The 18654-nt window shown below is 43.6% G+C and overlaps 1 protein-coding gene across 2 annotated transcripts; it reads left to right on the top strand.

The window, feature by feature from the left end:
• The first annotated feature begins 6604 nt into the window (after positions 1–6604).
• Positions 6605–10467, top strand: LOC136476612 (uncharacterized). Of its 2 annotated transcripts, none has more exons than XM_066474526.1 (9): positions 6605–6954; positions 7044–7188; positions 8130–8298; positions 8384–8639; positions 9163–9251; positions 9368–9550; positions 9636–9721; positions 9808–9892; positions 9979–10467. In XM_066474526.1, the coding sequence occupies exons 1-9, from the start codon at positions 6741–6743 to the stop codon at positions 10111–10113; spliced, it is 1362 nt and encodes a 453-aa protein (XP_066330623.1). In that variant the 5' UTR covers positions 6605–6740; the 3' UTR covers positions 10114–10467. The 2 variants fall into 2 exon arrangements, with proteins under 2 accessions (XP_066330623.1, XP_066330622.1); XM_066474525.1 differs by having other exon boundaries at positions 8384–8646; positions 9101–9251.
• Positions 10468–18654: the final 8187 nt, after the last annotated feature.

Here is an 18654-nt window from a genome sequence, read left to right as displayed (position 1 = left end):
TCCGTTGGCTTTTGGATGTGCAACAGACGCATAGTCTATACTGAAACCACAGTCTTGTGCCCAGCTCTTGAATTCTGTAGCTGTGAAGGGGGAGCCTAGATCTGTGATGATTCGATTGGGCATGCCGAAGCGGTGCATAATGTCTTGGATGAACTCGACTGCTTTGGTTGCGCTGTATTTCGCGAGTGGTTTGTATTCAATCCACTTGGTGAACTTGTCGATTGCTACAAAGATGTACTCGAAGCCGCCTTTTGCTTTTTTCAGGGGTCCCACTTGATCTAGCCCCCAGCAGGAAAAAGGCCAAGCTGGTGGGATGCAGATAAGATTGTGAGCTGGTACGTGGGCTTGTCTTGCAAACATTTGGCAACCTTTGCATTTCTTGACAAGCTCTTCTGCATCTTTCAAAGCGGTTGGCCAGTAGAATCCGGTGCGAAATGCTTTGCCAACCAGTGTCCTTGAAGCGGCATGATTTCCACAGCAACCTGAGTGTATTTCATCTAGGATTTCTTTGCCTTCTTCAAATGAGACACATTTTAGTAGTACTCCTGATGATGCTGCTCTTCTGTAGAGTTTATCCCCTACTAAAACGTAGTTTTTGCTTCTGCGAACAACTTGTGTGGCCTCTGCTTTATCTGCTGGCAGTTTATTTTCTTTGATATAGTCAATGAAAACTTGGGTCCATGAAGTGTTGATTATCAAGATCTGAACGCCTTTAGCCTGAATTTCATGTGTTGTTTCACCGGGTTGTTTGATAGAGGGAACTGATAGCTCTTCTATGAATACGCCGGGTGGAACTTTTGCTCTGTCTGATCCGAGCTTGGCAAGGACATCTGCTGCAATGTTGGAATCGCGTAGGACGTGTAAAATTTCTAATCCTTGGAAGTATTTTTCAAGTTTTCGTATTTCGGCACAATAAGCACCCATGTTTTCTTTGGTGCAGTCCCAATCTTTGTTGACTTGGTTGATGACCACTGCTGAATCGCCGTATACGAGTAATCTTTTTATTCCGAGGGTAATCGTGACTCGTAGCCCGTGGATGAGGGCTTCATATTCTGCTTCGTTATTTGTAGATTGCCATAATATCTGAAGGACGTATTTGAGTTGTTTTCCTTCTGGAGAAATGAGGAGAACGCCTGCACCGGCCCCGCCTAGTTTAAGTGATCCGTCAAAGTACATCTTCCAGTGGTCGAGGATTGTATCTGATAAGGGCTGTTGAATCTCTGTCCATTCGGCCACGAAATCGGCGAGGGCTTGAGATTTGATTGCTTTCCGTGGGGTGAAATTGATGTCAAGAGCTCCAATTTCAACTGCCCATTTGGATATGCGCCCTGTGGCGTCTTTATTGTGTAGGATGTCTCCGAGTGGAAAATCTGTCACTACGGTAATCTTGTGGCTTTCGAAATAGTGGCGAAGCTTCCGTGAGGTAATGAGTAGAGCGTAGAGTAGTTTTTGTACATGCGGGTACCGGATTTTGGATTCTGACAGTACTTCGCTGATGTAGTATACTGGACGTTGCACTTTATACACGCGCCCTTGTTCTTCTCTTTCTATGACTATTGCTGTGCTGATTACGGTAGGAGTTGCCGCGATATATAGCAACATATCTTCATCTTTCTTTGGGGTGTCAGGATAGGTGATGAAGTGAGGTATTCTTTAAGTTTTTTGAAAGCTTCGTCGGCTTCTATTGTCCACTCGAACTTGTCTGTCTTCTTTAGTAGTTTAAAGAAAGGTAACCCCTTTTCGCCGAGTCTTGATATGAAACGGTTGAGGGCCGCCATGCATCCTGTTAGTTTCTGCACATCTTTGACACTTCTAGGTGGGCCTATTTCTGTTATAGCTCGAATTTGCTTGGTGCTGGCTTCGATCCCGCGCTGACTGACCAAAAATCCGAGTAGTTGTCCTGAGGGAACTCCAAATACACATTTATTTGGGTTCAATTTCCATCTCCATTTCTTCAAGTTTTCGAAGGTTTGCTTTAAATCTTCAATTAGAGTGTCTGGGTTCTTTGTTTTCACCACCACATCGTCCACGTATGCCTCCACATTTTCACCGATTTGATTCCCAAGGCAAGTCTGGATAGCTCTTTGGTACGTGGCGCCAGCATTCTTTAGTCCAAACGACATGGTCTTGTAGCAGTAGGCACCAAACGGGGTGATGAAAGATGTCTTGCTCTGGTCTTCTTCTTTTAGTGTGATCTGGTGATATCCTGAATAGCAATCGAGAAAAGATAATAACGCAGATCCTGCTGTCGAGTCAACTATCTGGTCAATGCGTGGTAGCCTGAACGGATCTTTTAGGCAATGTTTGTTGAGATCTGTGTAATCGACGCACATACGCCACTCGTCCATGTTTTTCTTCTGTACAAGGACCGGGTTTGCTAGCCAATCTGGATGTAGGATCTCCTTGATGAATCCGGCTGCCATCAGTTTTGTTATTTCCTTTTTAATTGCTGCCTTCTTGTCGGGTGAGAATCGTCGTAGCCGTTGTTTTATAGGTTTGGAGCTTTTGTTAACATCAATTCTGTGCTCAGCCAACTCCCTTGGGACTCCTGGCATGTCGGCTGGCTTCCAAGCGAAGATATCTTTGTTGTCCCGAAGAAAGTTGGTGAGCGCGAGTTCCTATTTTGCCGAGAGGTGAGCACTGATAGTTGCTGTCTTGGAGGTATCGCCTGTGCCTAAGTCAATTTGCTTGATGTCGGCTTCTTTTGGTGGTGCGATGATGCTGGGCTTTTTAGCCGGTATTTCTAATTCTTCTTGGCTTGTTTCTGCAGCGATTGCGGCTATTTCTTTTCTTCCATTGTCGGCTTGCGCTTTAGCTGCAATTTGGATTGCTTGAACATCGCAGTCAAAAGCGCGCTTTAAATTGCGTCAAAGGGAAAGGATACCGTTGGGTCCTGGCATCTTAAGTAGTAAGTACGGTAATGTGGTATTGCCATAAATTTGGCCAGTGCTGGACGTCCGAGGATTGCATGATATGATGAATCGAAGTCGGCGACTTCAAATTTGATAAACTCTGTTCGGTAGTTTGAAGGAGTTCCAAAGGTAACAGGTAAAGTAATTTGTCCGAGTGACATGGCTGCTTTGCCGGGTACTATTCCGTAGAAAGATGTGCTTGTTGGCGTAATCATCCCGGCGAGTTGTAGTCCCATTTTTCTTAGAGTTTCTGAAAAGATGATGTTAAGCCCAGCTCCTCCATCGATTAGTACTTTGGTGACGGTCATACCAGCAATAGTCTGATCCAGAACCAATGGATAATGGCCTGTGTTTCCCACGCTAGTCCATTGGTCTTCTCTGATAAATTGGATAGGATACTGTGACCAATTGAGGTATCTTGGTGTAGCCGGTTCTGCTGTCATAATGGTCCGCAGTGCTAGTTTTTCTTGATGTTTGCTTCTGCAATCCGGAGCCCCTGAGAAAATCACTGCTACCGTTCCCCTAGGTTTTTGGAATCCTTTGTCCTCGTGGTTGTCTTCTTCTCTTTTCTGATTGTCCTCTTTGGTGTTTTCCTTACTATCTTTTCTTGTGTATCGATCATTGAAAGTGTAGCAATTTCCGATGGTGTGCCTCCCACTAGGGTGCAATGGGCAACGTATGTTTTCAATGTCATCATATCTTCTTGGTTTGGGAAACTTCTTTGATTTGTTGGCCATTGCCACAGTATTGTCTGGTCTACATTTTCTTTCTTGATGCCTGCTATTTCGTTGACTTTGCTTGTCCGGGTTGTCTTGGTTGCTTCTGTCCGGGAACCTCTTTCGTGTTTTTTCTTCTGTAGTAATCATCTTTTCTACTGTACGTCTGAATTCTTCATTGTTTCTCGGATTTTCTTTGCAGAAGTCTTGAAATTGCCATCTAGCCATGATTCCGTGAGAGAAAGCTTCAATTACTTCTCGTTCGGTTATGTCATGCACTTGAGCTCGTAGTTCGCCGAATCGTCGATAGTAGTTTCTGAGACTTTCACCTCCCCTTTGCTTGAGTCCTTTTAGTTCTACATGAGTGATTGGGTGTGTGATGATTCCTGCAAAATTCTCACAAAAAGCTCTCTGCAAATCCTCCCAATTTCTGATAGATCCTGGATTTAGTTTATCGAACCATTGGAGGGGCATGGCCTCCAGTGCCATGGGGAAGAAAAGGGCTTTGATATCGTCGTCTCCTCCGGCTAGTTCAATCGATTGTGAATATATTCTGAGCCATTGCTTTGGTTTAGTTTTGCCATTATACTTGGAGTGATTAGATGGTTTGAATTTGTGAGGTAATCGCACCAATGTGAGCCTATTCGCGAAGCAGGGGAACCTGTCGTGTGCCTTGGTTTCTTTGAATTCAGATTCGGCGCCTTCCTCTGGCCAACTGTCGTTCTGATGGGAACAATCTTGCGAGGTTGTCTGGGTAGGAACCCTGCTCCTAGTCTTCCTTAGTTGTTCAAATCGGTGGCCTTGATTATGTTCCTTCCTACTTCCTCCGTCATGGCTTCCACCTGGCCCAAGTCTTTCGAAAGCGGATTTCCTTTGATTTTGATCTTCTTGCCGGTGGGTTGTTGATCTGGCGGGTAGTCTTGATCGAGCTTTCTCTTCATACGTTCTCGGGATTGTCGATCGGAGCAAGTCCTGGAGCTGTTCATACATCTCACCAGGATGCGAAGTTGCTCCGAGTTCTTCTAATGCTTCTCGAATCTTATCGTAAGGCGTATTCGCCATGCGTCTCCCTTCGGCTTCTCGTTGCGATTTTCTTTTGTCGTATTCAGCCAATTCTGACTCGTATCTGATCCAAGCTTCCCTGCACTGCCTAGCACGGTGTTGGCACCCTTGCTTCAACTTGTTTTTTCTTTCTCTAGCTTGTTTCTGACTATCTATTTCTCCGTCGTAGCCCTGGACAAAGGGTGATATGTTGGATTCTGATTCATCTGATGATCTGACATCGGGTGCTTCCGGGGGATTTAATGGTGACCGTGGTCGTCGAACCATGAGCACTTCTCGCGCATGAGTCGTTCTGTTATTGGCGTTAGTTTTCATGCTGTCGGAGTCGCTGATAACTTTAGTGGATGCCTCGGTGTCGTAGATCGAGTCTCCTTCTTGGTAAGGTAAAATAGCTGTTGTTGTTGTGCCGACTAGTTGGGTTCCGCTACCTTCAGGAACGGAATCCGGCCAGTGGATGATACAGTCCTGCGATGTTATCGTTAGCACGAGGCCCTCCTGAGCTCCTGTCAGTGGTATCCCGAATCTTGGATTGAAAAGTCTTTCGACCTGTCCTTGGTAGGATTTTGCCATGTTGTCGAGCCCAAATGGAAAAGAACTCGACTTCTTGAGAGAATTCTGGGGGTAATCCAAGTTGTTTTGAGTTGTGCTCTGGAATCTTGCCAAAAAAGAACTCGGTTTCTTGAAAGCACTCGGATAAAACTTCGCCTTGGAGCTTGAATTCGAATCGGATACGAGTGGTTGTGAAATCTGATTTGACTCGGATACTATGAGCTGCGCGAATCTTCTGGTAAGCTGATCCGTTGTAGTTGTTGAAATAGGAACTTCTTTTGGACGATCTGGATCTTCGAGGAGATGGCTTTGAAGCTTGCCGTTGTTGTCTGCCTCGCAGATCCATGAGCCGAAGATGAAAGTTGATCCCATCGGGAAAATCATGTTGTCGAGGTCCATCGAGCTCTTGGAAGCAAAGTCGCCGAAAGCCCCTACCTGGCGCGCCAGCTGTCGATGTTTCACCACCGATAGCCTGCCACGGGGGTACCCGAGGCAGTATGTTCGGGCTTTGGCGTATGCTGAACTCGATGGTTAACACAAGAGACAGTCGATTTATCCTGGTTCAGGCCCTCGATCGTAGATCGAGTAATAACCTTACGTCCAGTCGGCGTTAGCCTTTGCGTTGGATTGATTGTGTGTTGTGTTGTACAATTGTCCTCCCTGTCTCAGGAGCCCTGCCCTCCTTTATATAGTCAGGAGGCCAGAGTCCTAGTCGGTTTACAATGAGATTTCCTAGTAGGATTACTTAATAGTTCTACTACTAAGATTACATGGGAAGAATCCTAGTTGGACTAGATCTTCTCTCTCCCTTGCGGGGTATCCTGTGGGTCCCGCATCGACACCCCCTAGGTCTTGAAAGGTTACTTTCTTGTTTTTTTTATTCTTCCTGATTTACTAGAGTCAAATTGTAATATTTTCCTCTTCCTATAAAAATTAAATTTTATTAATGATTTGCGATTGATTTTCACTTGTTATTGTAACCAGCCAACACCAATCTACCAAAATGATGTTGATGAATTTTTACGTAAACATGTTGAAAGTAGAAAAAATATTGAGGACAAAACTAAAATGACCTACATTTTGAAATGAATGGAGTAATATACTTTTGTATAAACTTGTCAACATTAAATAAGTATAATTTATAGAAAATAAACGATGTAATTTTATCGGGAATATTTAACAGTGTAAACTATATTCGTCGTTAACAGTGAACTAATTTCCGAGAAATCGAAAACATTCTGTTTTCTGTTTTAGTCGATGAAATTTAGTTCAAGATTTTAGGGGAAGTGGACGTCCTCATAATTGGACCGGCCCAAATACGTCCTTCGGCCTTGGCCCAACAGCCCAACTTCTTGTCGCCCGACTCCCATTTCCTCCTCTTCCCTTCCCCGTCGATCTCGTCGGCGACGGCGACACCACTACCTCGCCGTCCGGTCCCACCCCGTTCCTCCAACTTCTGCGACCCAGCCACGGATCCCGAGGAGACGAACTGAATCCGGCGATGGGGGTGGTGATCGAGCGGGAGGAGTGGGCGCTCACCCCGCTCGCCTACCCGCTCCTCTCCGCCGCTTCCCTCGCCGCGGTGCTCCTCCTCCCTTACTTCTCCGCGAGGACTGCAGCGCACGCCACGGGGTCCTCTTCCCCCTTCGACGTGGGCACCGCTCCCTTCCTCCGGTTCCGCCGCGCCTTCCTCATCCTCTTCTCCCTCGCGTCCGGTGAGTAGCTAGCGCGCCCCTCCGATCTCCTGCCTTTGTCGAGCCGTCGTGCCTCGCCTAATCGGGCGGTGTTGGTTGTTGTTGTGCAGTGGTTGAAGGGATCCATTCCGTGTTCGGGGAAGATGAGTTCGTGCGGTGTGGGCTTGGCAGGGAGCAGATGGCCGCGCGCCTTGCCTCTACCACTGCAGCTGCGCTGTTCCCCGGTGCCATTTCTGGCGTCATCTCTGACAAAATGTAAGTTTTGGGGATGAATGCTTTTGCCCAATTTGTCAGTTGTGTGAGTATGAGTTTATTTTAGGTGGTGTAACATTTTGCTTAGGCTGTTAAAATGCCTCCGTGTTTGGTGTCATAGCAGTGCATTTCAAATTAGTCTTTGATCTGAGATCTGATTCCGGTGTTTTAACGGAGTAACGGACTAACATGGTGCTGTTAATGAGCCTCAGTTTTCGGGTTGAACCGTTGAAGGCTTGAAGCCACTTCATGAATAGTAGTAATTGGTACATGGTACCTTTTTCTGTTTGCAAATTTTAGTTTGAACTAGATCAAATGCCAATTGATTGACCATAGCCTAGAGATCTCTTCATGGTCTTGTACTGGAGTAGGCTTACCATTTTATTTATTTTTTATTTTTTTATTTTTTTTGGGAAAGCTTACCATTTTCATTCTGTGATGGTCTGATGGGGAGTGATTGAGAACCAACATCTGCACCTGTGTTCTGAATCCAGCAGTGGTGTAAATTTCCTGTTCTTATACTATACCACCTAATTACTAGCTATTACTTTTTCATGTCATATGACCGTTGTGCCTCTGTGACAACTACGGGACCTAAAACTGTGTGTCTGGGTACAACATAAAGATCCTTAAAATTAGTATATAGCTAATGCATATATACTTTGTAGTCCTATGCATAACTTGTTAGTTGTTAACCTAGACTGGTGCCTCTTGATGAAGTTTGGATGATATATTAGGCTGGTACCTGGTAGGAATTGCAGAGTATAATCTACACCTTGGTATGATTCATGTTTTTCTTCTCTTTGCGTGTGTAGTTTTTTGTTCCATAAGCTACATGTATCCTTTGCAGTAGGTACTGTTTTGTGATGCAGCTGTGAGTGGTCTATGTTTTTTATCCTTCCAGTAGTAGCTATAACTTACAGATTTTTCACTAATGATTATAGAGGACCACGGAGGGCTTGCATATTGTACTGGGTACTTCAGCTTTTAGTAGGTGTTGTGAAGAGTTTCAGTGAGCTTCGTTGTTCATGGATCAACAATTTCATTCTGGCTTTTGCGTCTTCAGTGTTCTCTTTCTGTTTTGAGACGTGGCTTGTGCTGGAGCATGAGAAGGTTTGTGTATTTTTTTAAATACATGTGCTATTATTTTGTTCTCTATGTTGTATGAATCTTTAAGTGCTTGATCCTGACTTTTCAGCAAGACCAGAAGCAAGATCTGCTGTTTGATACTTTCTGGCTGATGACATTCTTTGAATCAGCGTCCCTGGTTGGAAGTCAAGAAATCACAAATGTATTGGTTAGTGATGATAACAGTAGATTCTTGCTTCCATATGCATTTGCAGCCACACTATCGGTAGTGGGGATTCTGTATATCAGAAATGCATCAAGTACCAGTCAGCATGCATCTGCCATTGGGAGCTACCAAAAATCATTTTTTGCCCATATCCTCAGAGGTGAGTGGTGAGTCATCTTGCTTGATCCAGTGCTTACTTTCTCATTTCTATTGATAAAGCTCTATATTCCATAAATAGTGCCCAGGAGCAAATTTTGCCATATTTAGATACATAAATATAAGTTGACCAATGTTTGATGGCATTGGATTTCATCTGTAGTAGTCTTCACGATTTCATTATAAAACATGTGCAGTTTTGTAACCTTTTTAAAGATATAGCCATTGACTTTGTTGAATATTGACCACAAATATTTTAACATGAGACACAATTGAAAATAAAATATGACCACGACTGCATGGCGCACTGCTAGATATTTTTGAGTTTATCGGAATATATTTAGCATATGAGGAATTGCTTTAGGTAAATTTAAGAGATGTTTCTGAATTCTGATGTGAAAAATGCATAAAAGGAAGCAGCTTTTCCATCTCACAATATAAACTTGTGAATCATTATTGTTGCAGGTTAAGCTTTTCAGTGCTTGCATGTTCCATTTCCATTTCTGACCACAATTATTGTGTTTCAGACAAAAGAGTACTGATCCTGGTCTTAGCTCAAGCAAGCATCCATTTTGCTGTCTCAACCTTTTGGTTTCTCTGGGCACCAACCATAGTGGTATGAGTCTCACTTCTTCCTGCTAGTTTTCTGCCTGGTCTTCTGTATGAGTAGTGTTTCAGAAACCTGAGGCTGAAATTCTGCTACTTTTCTCATAGATCCGTTGATTGACACAGGCTGACGGAAGGTATGCTCAACTATCAGTAATTTACCCCTGTTTCTTGGCATCAAGAATGCTTGGAAGTGCTGGTTTTCCATGGTTTTATGGAGCCACAGCTCCCTTCCGGAATGAAGACAGCTTGACAATAGCTTACATTGGTGCTGGACTAGCTTTGTCTATTGTGGCTTATGATTACCAGGTATACCGTGCATATCTCTAACGCAACAACATGTAGTTGGAAATTGGCCTTCAAAGTCTAATGAGAAGTTATATTCATCCAACAGGAGATTGGACCACTGGTGATAGTGTTCTGCATCTTCCATGCATGTGTGGGCTTTATCTTGCCTTCACTAGCAAGATTGAGAACAATGTAAGTTACTGGTGCAAGTACGATACTACGGTCAAGCTTAAATTACAGTCTAGTACTTTCTGTTTACAATGCTTGCATCACTGTAGATACCTACCAAATGAGCTGCGTGGGGGCATGATGAGCTTTTCACTGTCGCTGGCAAATGCTGCCATCTTCATTTTCTTGTTACAGGTATCCATCTGAAGTCCTCTTTTGAGTGAACATACATTTTTGTGCAAATGTTCGCACAATGCTGAGATCATTTCTTTCGTCTGCAGGGCGCCCACCATCGACGCGTCGCAAATTCAACCATCCTGAGTCTTGCGTCCTATGGCCTGTTAGGAGCTGGGGGTTGCATTCATATGTTGAGGAGGTGGAGAAAGCACACTCGGCAGAACGCGCGTAGTTTGTAGGAGCTTGAGGCACCTAAAGCTACACTACAAGTTGAACTTAAGAGCGATTTTGTAGCAAGCTAGTATCCCAAGTTTTCTTTGTCGACTCCACTCATCTGAAACAGGAAACAACATTTGTCACTGGTGATTTGTGCAGCATATCAGGAGTTAGTGCAAGATATGGTTTAGTTAGTGCAGGATATGTTCGAACAAGAAATATAATCGTTGAGATTGAAGGTTAACAAATTCTATATTCCTGTAACGTAACCAGAGTTTGTTTTCCCCCTTCAGTCTACAGGACATATTTTTGTGCCATGTAAATACCAGATTGTTCATCAGTTTTGACTCAAAAGTAACACGATGACTGGAGTGGTTTGAAGCAAATGTGGGACACCTTTTCTCGCTTCGATTCTGTTCCTGTTGGGCTGTTTACCACGGAATTGTTTCCACGTACGTATGAACGCTGAAGCTATGGGAAACAACTCAGTGGGAAAGGGGGAAACGTGTAAATACCACCGTGGGAGCAACCACAATCCTCGTGCATGCAATTTAGCAGATGATGTGTAGTCGTGATGGCTAATTTTCTAACACATCAGAAGAAACTATGTGAGCTACCAAGTCCAAGTGCACGCCAACATACTGCTGAAAATAATTTCAATTTTACCTGCCGGGCTAATGCTTGCCTGGCAATCATAAAAAAATGCAGACAGATTGTGGATCACACATGTCGGCTTAATAATCTGCATAAAGCTTTGCTTCAAGTACTTAGGCAGGCATTAGTGCAATGCAACAGCTACTCAGCTGGTTTGAATCAACGGATGCCTACATTACAGGACCATTACAGGTAACTATATCATGGCACAAACCAGTTCATCTTTAATAAGTTGCAGAAGGCAACCAAAGCATACTATATATAATACAAGAAGTCAAATGTATCCACAAAACATCACGCTTATTACATGAAAATGTACATAAATGACGTTCGATATAGAGGAAAGCCACACAAATTCAAATCCAAGCATAAATATAACCATTCGTGCAGAGAAAGTAAACGGACATACTCAGTTGTAAATTGTAATGCGGCCAGGACATAAACACCCGTTCATGTGCAGCAGAACAGATGGCAGTCCACCACAACAGCACACGCGCAAACCACACCATGAGATCGAAGGCCAGAGGCCCTTCCGGAGTGAAACCTGTTACATACTTCCAGCAGAAAGTGAACGTTGCAGCATCGTCGTCCGGCCGTCATCCTCGTGTTCATCTCCTTTTGCTTAGCCTTGATTTTCTGGTCCACTAAGTTTAAGACTAGGCTTGTTTTGATGTTTGTCAATGGCCTCTATCACCTTATCAGGGACTGCTTGGCCACCCTTGAACTCGAGTTCCTTCAATCTGGGAAGTTTGTCGATGCCATAGAGACATGTGGGAGAGGACCAGACAATCTTCTCGAGCCTAGGAGCAGATCTGCTGTTGAAGACGATCTTGCTGGTGGCTGAGCAGTTAACAACAAGAAGGTTTAGCTATAAGAACTCATCTTTTTTAAAAGTAATAGTCTTGTCCTGTCCTCCACCGAAAGAACTTTCCAAGAGCACCAGACTGCGTATATTTGGTTTCTCGGCGAGGATCTGTCGGGCCTTTTGCCCTAGCTCTGTACCACGAAGAGTCAGCTTGGCTATTTTTTTGGCATTGGCAAACGAGGATAGCAACCCGCTGCAGAAGCTGTTGTTCAACTCAATCTCTTCCAACTTTGGAAGCCACTGAACTCCAGAAATAGAACCTGTGCTGGTGAAAGACAGAACCATCTTCTCAAGCTCAGGGGCTGATCCATACCGAAAAGTGATATTAGTCAAGCCGGAGCCCACAACGAGAAGGTACTTAAGACATTTGAATTCATCTTCCTCGAAGGTGAGCATGTGTTCGGTGTCAGTGCATGCAATGCGTTGGAGCCTGACACACCGTAACATGGGCAGGTTGGCAAGGAGTTTGAGGTCATCTTTGCTCAGCGGCATGTCACTTAGAGTTACCTTGGCCAGTATGTTTCTATTACCTTTTATGAACAATGAAAGAAGACTCCCCTTATGCGTGGTCGTGGTGGTTCCCCTGATGGTTAAACTCTGAAGAATCTTGGGATGGTTTTTTAAGAGAGAGCCAATGACATTGCCATTGCCATTGCCATCTGCAGGTAACTCATCTGCACTAGCAGGATTAGTAGTACCCAATACCTCGCGTGGTGTGGGTGTGGCTACGGGAATAGTAGTAGTGATTGACAGAGAACGGAGGCACTCATGTAGGTCACTGATCGTCTGAAGCACTCATGTACGGCCGGGATGTCGACCAAGACCATGCGTTGGTAGCCGATGCCCTTGGAAACCCAAATTTCTTGTACGAGATCGTGGAGGTCCTGATATGTATACGGTGCCATAATGTTCATGACCATGGACAGACTTTTGCCGGCGTTTACAGGAATCTCTTCTGCCCACTCCCATAGCTTTGCCTTAACGTACTCCTCCAGAGTGCGAGGGTCAATGAAGGCTCTTCGACCAGAATGACCGCCGGTCGCCGTTGCCCCCACGAGTTGGTCGTCGTCACCGTCTTCTTCGTCGTCTTCTTCTTTGTCGACTCCGGCAGCAGCAGCATTGCCACCGGGCGCAGCAGTCCGCGCCGATGAAGATGTTGTCGCCGCTGCTAACCGGCCAGCTGTCGGAGGCGATTGCCCCGACCCTGGCTTCACTGGGACCTCCACGCCGTACCTCAAGCGTCGCTCGCCGACATCGCGCGCCCGGTCCTTGAGCTGGCGTAGCTGGACCGTGGCGCGGTGCTGCGCGAGCAGCTTGCGCAGGAACCAGTAAACCCACCAGAGGTAGCGCCGGAGTCTGCCCTTGGCGCGGTGGATGTCCGGGTTCCCGCTGTACAGGTAGAGGTCGATGCAGTTGTGGCAGTCCTTGTAATTTCACAACATTAGCTTTATACTAAGTCAAATATTACTATCTTTAACCAACCATTTTAGGAAATCCTTATAATTTCACAACATATTAATGATATATTATGAAAGTATGTCTTATAGTGAATCTAAAAGCATAAATTTTATGATATAAATCTATATAAAATCTTTTGAAAATTGATAGTAAAAAGATTTGACTAGGACAAAACTAATACAACATCTAATAAAAAACAAAAGGAGTAACTAGCTCATCAATCCGTGCTCTCACACGGACTAGAATATTAGAAGACATAAGTATTAGTTACTTCCGCCGTCAACAAAAGAATGCAACTATAGGGATTGTGCTCGTCAAAACTATTTTAAGTTTGACCAAATTTGTAATGAATAGTATTAACACTTGTGTTGTAAATAAAGTTTACTAAAAATATATATTAATTAATCTAATGGTATTTATTTTATATCATGAATGTTAGTATTTTTTATATAACTTTAGTTAAAATTTAAGCAGTTTGACTCATCGAAAAGTAAGAATTGCATTCTTTTATGGACGGAGGTAGTACTATTTAATATCTATGATTAATAAAAGTTACCTATATTAAATTGCAGGTTTTCTCTTTATTTATTTTCTAACACAATAGACATAATAGATACTCTATAGTGTCTATCCAGGTATTGTAAACTTATCAATTATTGATTTATATGTTTTTCATCTATATCTATAATTTTTTTATATGGCACCTCTTTGTATCTTTAATATATAAAAAATTAGATGGCTCCTGTAGTGCCCCCATATTAACATCATTTTATTAATTTATATAGATTTTTTATCCTCAAGTTAAGTTAGAACTCTTTGTGTATGTTATTCTTATGTAGCTTTTTTTATTAAAAAAAAGGATTTTAGGTCATGAAACTTCACTCTTGAGTATTATGATGGTTTAAAGGAAGAAGAGTTTTTTTAATTCCGTGGACCGAGTATCATGAAACTGCACTCTTGAGTATTATGATGGTATAAAGGAAGCTACAAGAGTTTTTTAGTTCATGGACTCGGGTTTAATTTAAATGTATGAAGTCGAGTTCAAGATCGATAGAGCCGGTTTGGATCCCTCCACTGTGGAGGCCCTTATCCCCTCGTCTTTTGATGAACAAAGTTGCACGAATCGTACTAGGCCACTGCCTCGACATCACCTTCAGATCCAGCACGAACTTCTTTTACCTCTGCAACTCGTAAAAGTTGTTGAAGAATAAGGCATTTTCATATTTATTTTAATCTATAAAAATAACGCAATAAAAATGAGAGTGAAGTCATGAATAAAAAGACAGAAACAATTCATGACAAATGTTAACATGATGATAAGACAAATTATAGAGCCGAAACATATGTGAAACATTGTTTTACATAGCTGAAGCATCACAGACATGATCATAAATATAAAAGATGTGTTCTCAAATATCAAGATCATGATGGTCACAAAATTAAAAGGAACCAGAAAAACAGTACTAGCATAATCATCCAAATCAACCAAACAGAGCATACTGAATATGAAAGCAGTATTGCCTAGGAACATCATGATATTGATAATGAAACTCAGAAGAGGGTGAAGGAGATTATACCCTGCGGCGGAGCCGCTCGCACCAGGAAAGGCCATGGTGGTGCTTTGTTGTTGTAGTCGTCCCGCTCGATGCAGTGCAGAAAAGGACGCCGTGAAGAGGCACCGCTACAGGTTCACCAGCGAGTAGTCGTGCCACCACCGATACTCCCCAAAAACGTAATCGCCCGTCTTCACCCGAGCAGGTGAAGCCCACGACGGAGACGCGTTCCGGAGGCCTACTCTTCCATCTCTGGTGCTCGCCGGAGGTGGAACGGGAAGAACTTGCGCTGCTGGAAAGTGGTGTACTTCACCAAAAGCGCTTAACCGAGAGGGGAGGATTTGTTTTATAGGCAGAGGCCAGAAGACGACGGCACCGAGGGGTCACACCTCCCTTCTGCGGTGGGAGAGACGGAGACGGAGAGCCAGAAGTCATGGGAGTTAACAGAAACTCCTCCAATCAATTCGTCACAGGAAACTGAGTGAGGGGTCACACCTCCCTTCTGCGGTGGGAGAGACGGAGACGGAGAGCCAGAAGTCATGGGAGTTAACAGAAACTCCTCCAATCAATTCGTCACAGGAAACTGAGTGTCAAAAATAAAGGCCTCGCCCGCCCGTCCGCTCGCCACGCCACGCCCACGCGCACGGGCTCGGGCCGGGCCGGGCGGCGGCGGCGGCGCGCGCGCGCGCGCGTGTGGCATCCAGGTGATTCACTTTTACTTCTCAAATAGATCGATCAATGATCAAGTATTTAAGTAGAGTCGCCTCTCGATTAAATTCCCATATGGTATAAAAACCATTAATGTACATGTACGGACCATAGAGTTTAATAGAGATATTAAATAAATGGGCCAAGCCCATAATATCTAACAATCCCCACCAAACTCTAGGATACGTAGTTTGGAGTTCTCAGAACCACATTCCTTTTATATACCAGTGTTTCGATAGAGACTGTTAAGTTGAACATCCATCTAGAAAGCTAGCTACACTCATCCACAACTGAACAATGGACAGAACCTTGAATTGACAGTTTTGTGCGAGATGAGTTTCACATAGCCTCTTAACTGATACTAGGCTGCCAAGTGCCTTCCCTCTGTTTTGAAGCATATAAGTCATACTTCGAGGCCTTTTCATGAGCATCTAGAGATTACCCACATCTCATAGATTGTGACTAGCAATCGAGCTCATATAGGTGTGTTTCTTATAGGATGTTCTGTAGGACAACATCCCCGCTATACCAAGCCGCTCGGATCATATTAAGAACTTAATCATCCTGCCTAACAGTATTGGAGAGACGGTGCATCTCCAATGAACTGAGCTATAATCTAAGGGGTCTCTCCCTCAGTCAATCAACAGCTTGTTTCACCATCCTAATTCACGGGATCTCCGATCACATAGGATAGGTTACCACTATTGATGGCTCTATGTGGGTCTCAAACCCAGTTCCCTCGACGCACATTTTATCACATTGCGTGACAGACCCTTAGTGAATTGATCTGCCAGATTATTTGATGTATGGACATAGTCCAATGCAATTACTCCGGAGTTTCTCAGTTTTCTGACAGTCTTCAAACGTCTCTTCACATGCTTTGTGGACTTCATATTATCCTTAGAACTGTTTACCTTAGTGATCATAGTTTGATTATCACAGTTCATGGAAATTGCCAGGATTGGTTTCTCAACAATCGGCAAATCCATCAGGAGATCACGGAGCCACTCTGCCTCAGCACTAGCGGTATCCAATGCGGTCAGTTCTGCTTCCATTGTAGACTTCGTTAAGATAGTCTGCTTGCAAGACTTCTAAGAAACAGCACCACCTCCAAGTAGGAACACGTATCCACTCGTGGCATACAGCTGATCCGCATCAGAAATCCAATTAGCATCACAATAATCCTCTAGTACCCTCGGATACCCGGGAAAGTGAATGTTGTAACTCATTGTCCCTTTCAAATAGCGCAGCACTCTCTCAAGAGCATTCCAGTGAGTATCTCCCGGATTTGACACAAACCGGCTCAGTTTGCTTACAGCGAACGAGATATCAGGCCTAGTTGCGCTAGCTAGGTACATAAGAGAACCAATTATCTGTGAATATCTCAATTGGTCTCTTGCAATTCTGTGATTCTTCCTCAAATGAACACTTGGATCGTACGGAGTAGGAGCAGGCGTACACTCACTATACCCAAATCGGTTCAAGACCTTTTCCACATAGTGAGACTGCATAAGAGTTACCCCACCATTTCCTTCCTCCCTTGAGAGCTTAATGTTGAGAATAACATCAGCCTCTCCCAAGTCTTTCATCTCAAAGTTACTCAACAAAAAAATCTTTTACTTCTTTAATCACATTTAGATTGCTGCCAAATATTAATATATCATCCACATATAGGCATAGTATCACACCATCACCACCACCAAACCGATAATATACACATTTATCAGCTTCATTCACAACAAAGCCGGCTGATGTTAAAGTTTTATCAAACTTCTCATGCCACTGCTTGGGGGCTTGCTTTTGGCCGTACAGGGACTTCAATAACTTACAAACTTTACCCTCTTGACCATTTGCAATAAACCCATAAGGCTGATCCATGTAGATCTCTTCCTCAAGCTCTCTATTTAGGAAGGCTGTCTTAACATCCATCTGATGAATGAAAAGACCATGTGAGGCAGCCAGGGATAGCAACACACGAATGGTCGTCAATCGAGCAACAGGTGAGTAAGTATCAAAGTAATCTTCACCTTCCTTCTGTGTATAACCCTTAGCAACAAGCCTAGCTTTGTACTTCTCAATTGTACCATCAGGCCTCAGCTTCTTTTTAAACACCCATTTGTAGCCCACAGGTTTGCAACCAAATGGACGGTCAACCACTTCCCACGTCCCATTGGACATAATGGAGTCTATCTCACTTTGCACTGCCTCCTTCCACATGTCAGAATCAGGAGAGGACTATGCCTCAGAAACGGTTGTGGGAGTGTCATCCACGAGATATATAATAAAGTCTTCTCCAAAGGATTTTGCAACTCTTTGCCTCTTACTCCTTCGAGTGACAGTATTATCATCCTCCTTAGGATTTTGCTCAAGCTCATGGGTGTTATCATCAGCGTGTATATTCGATTCATGAAATTCAGGAACAGGATCATGACTAGACACGCTAGATGCACCTATTTTCATTGGAAATTCATTCTCAAAGAACGTGGCATCTCTAGACTCCATGACCATTCCAACAGCCATATCAGGAGCACTAGAATTTATTATTAAAAACGATAGCCCACACTATGAATGGCATAGCCTAGGAAAACACAATCTATAGTTTTTGGTCCAAGCTTTCGCTTTTTGTTTATTGGCACATTCACTTTGGCCAAACAACCCCAAACGCGAAGATAAGAAATATTTAACCTCTTTTTCTCCCATTCCTCAAATGGAGTGATTTCTTTGTTCTTTGTGGGCACTCTATTTAGGACATGATTCGCAGTTAAAATTGCCTCACCCCACCATTCCTTAGATAAACCAGCTGTCTCCAACATGGCATTCACCAAGTCAGTTAGAGTGCGGTTCTTTCTCTCAGCAATCCCATTGGATTGTGGTGAGTATGGAGGTGTCCTCTCATGGATTATACCGTGCACCGCGCAAAACTCAGAAAATTCATTAGAGAAATATTCTCCCCCGCGATCGAACCGCAACCGTTTGATATTCTTTTCAAGTTGATTCTCAGCCTTAGCTTTAAAGGTTTTAAAATAATGTAATGCCTCATCTTTTGTTTTAATTAGGTACACATAGCAATATCGAGTGCAATCATCTATGAACGTTATGAAGTATCTCTTACCACCTTTTGTCAAAATTCCGTTCATTTCACAAATATCGGAATGGATGAGTTCAAGTGGTGCCAACTCTCTCGCCGCAACTGCCTTGTGAGGCTTGCGAGGTTGTTTTGCCTCAACGCATGTATGACATTTGGAGCTTTTGGCAACGTCAAATTTAGGAATTAAATTCAAACCAGCTAAGCGGGACATGCAACCAAAATTAACATGACATAATCG

Source organism: Miscanthus floridulus, chromosome 8, assembly GCF_019320115.1.
Source record: "Miscanthus floridulus cultivar M001 chromosome 8, ASM1932011v1, whole genome shotgun sequence".
NCBI lineage: Eukaryota > Viridiplantae > Streptophyta > Magnoliopsida > Poales > Poaceae > Miscanthus > Miscanthus floridulus.
Note: the sequence above shows the minus strand (reverse complement) of the source record. Positions and strands in the feature narration are given on the sequence as shown.

Coding starts and splice junctions, on each gene's coding strand:
- LOC136476612 (XM_066474525.1), top strand. CDS start 6,741: ATGGGGGTGGTGATCGAGCGGGAGGAGTGGGCGCTCACCCCGCTCGCC. Junction 7,189..8,129: donor GGCGTCATCTCTGACAAAAT/GTAAGTTTTGGG, acceptor TAATGATTATAG/AGGACCACGGAGGGCTTGCA. Junction 9,252..9,367: donor TCTGGGCACCAACCATAGTG/GTATGAGTCTCA, acceptor TGATTGACACAG/GCTGACGGAAGGTATGCTCA.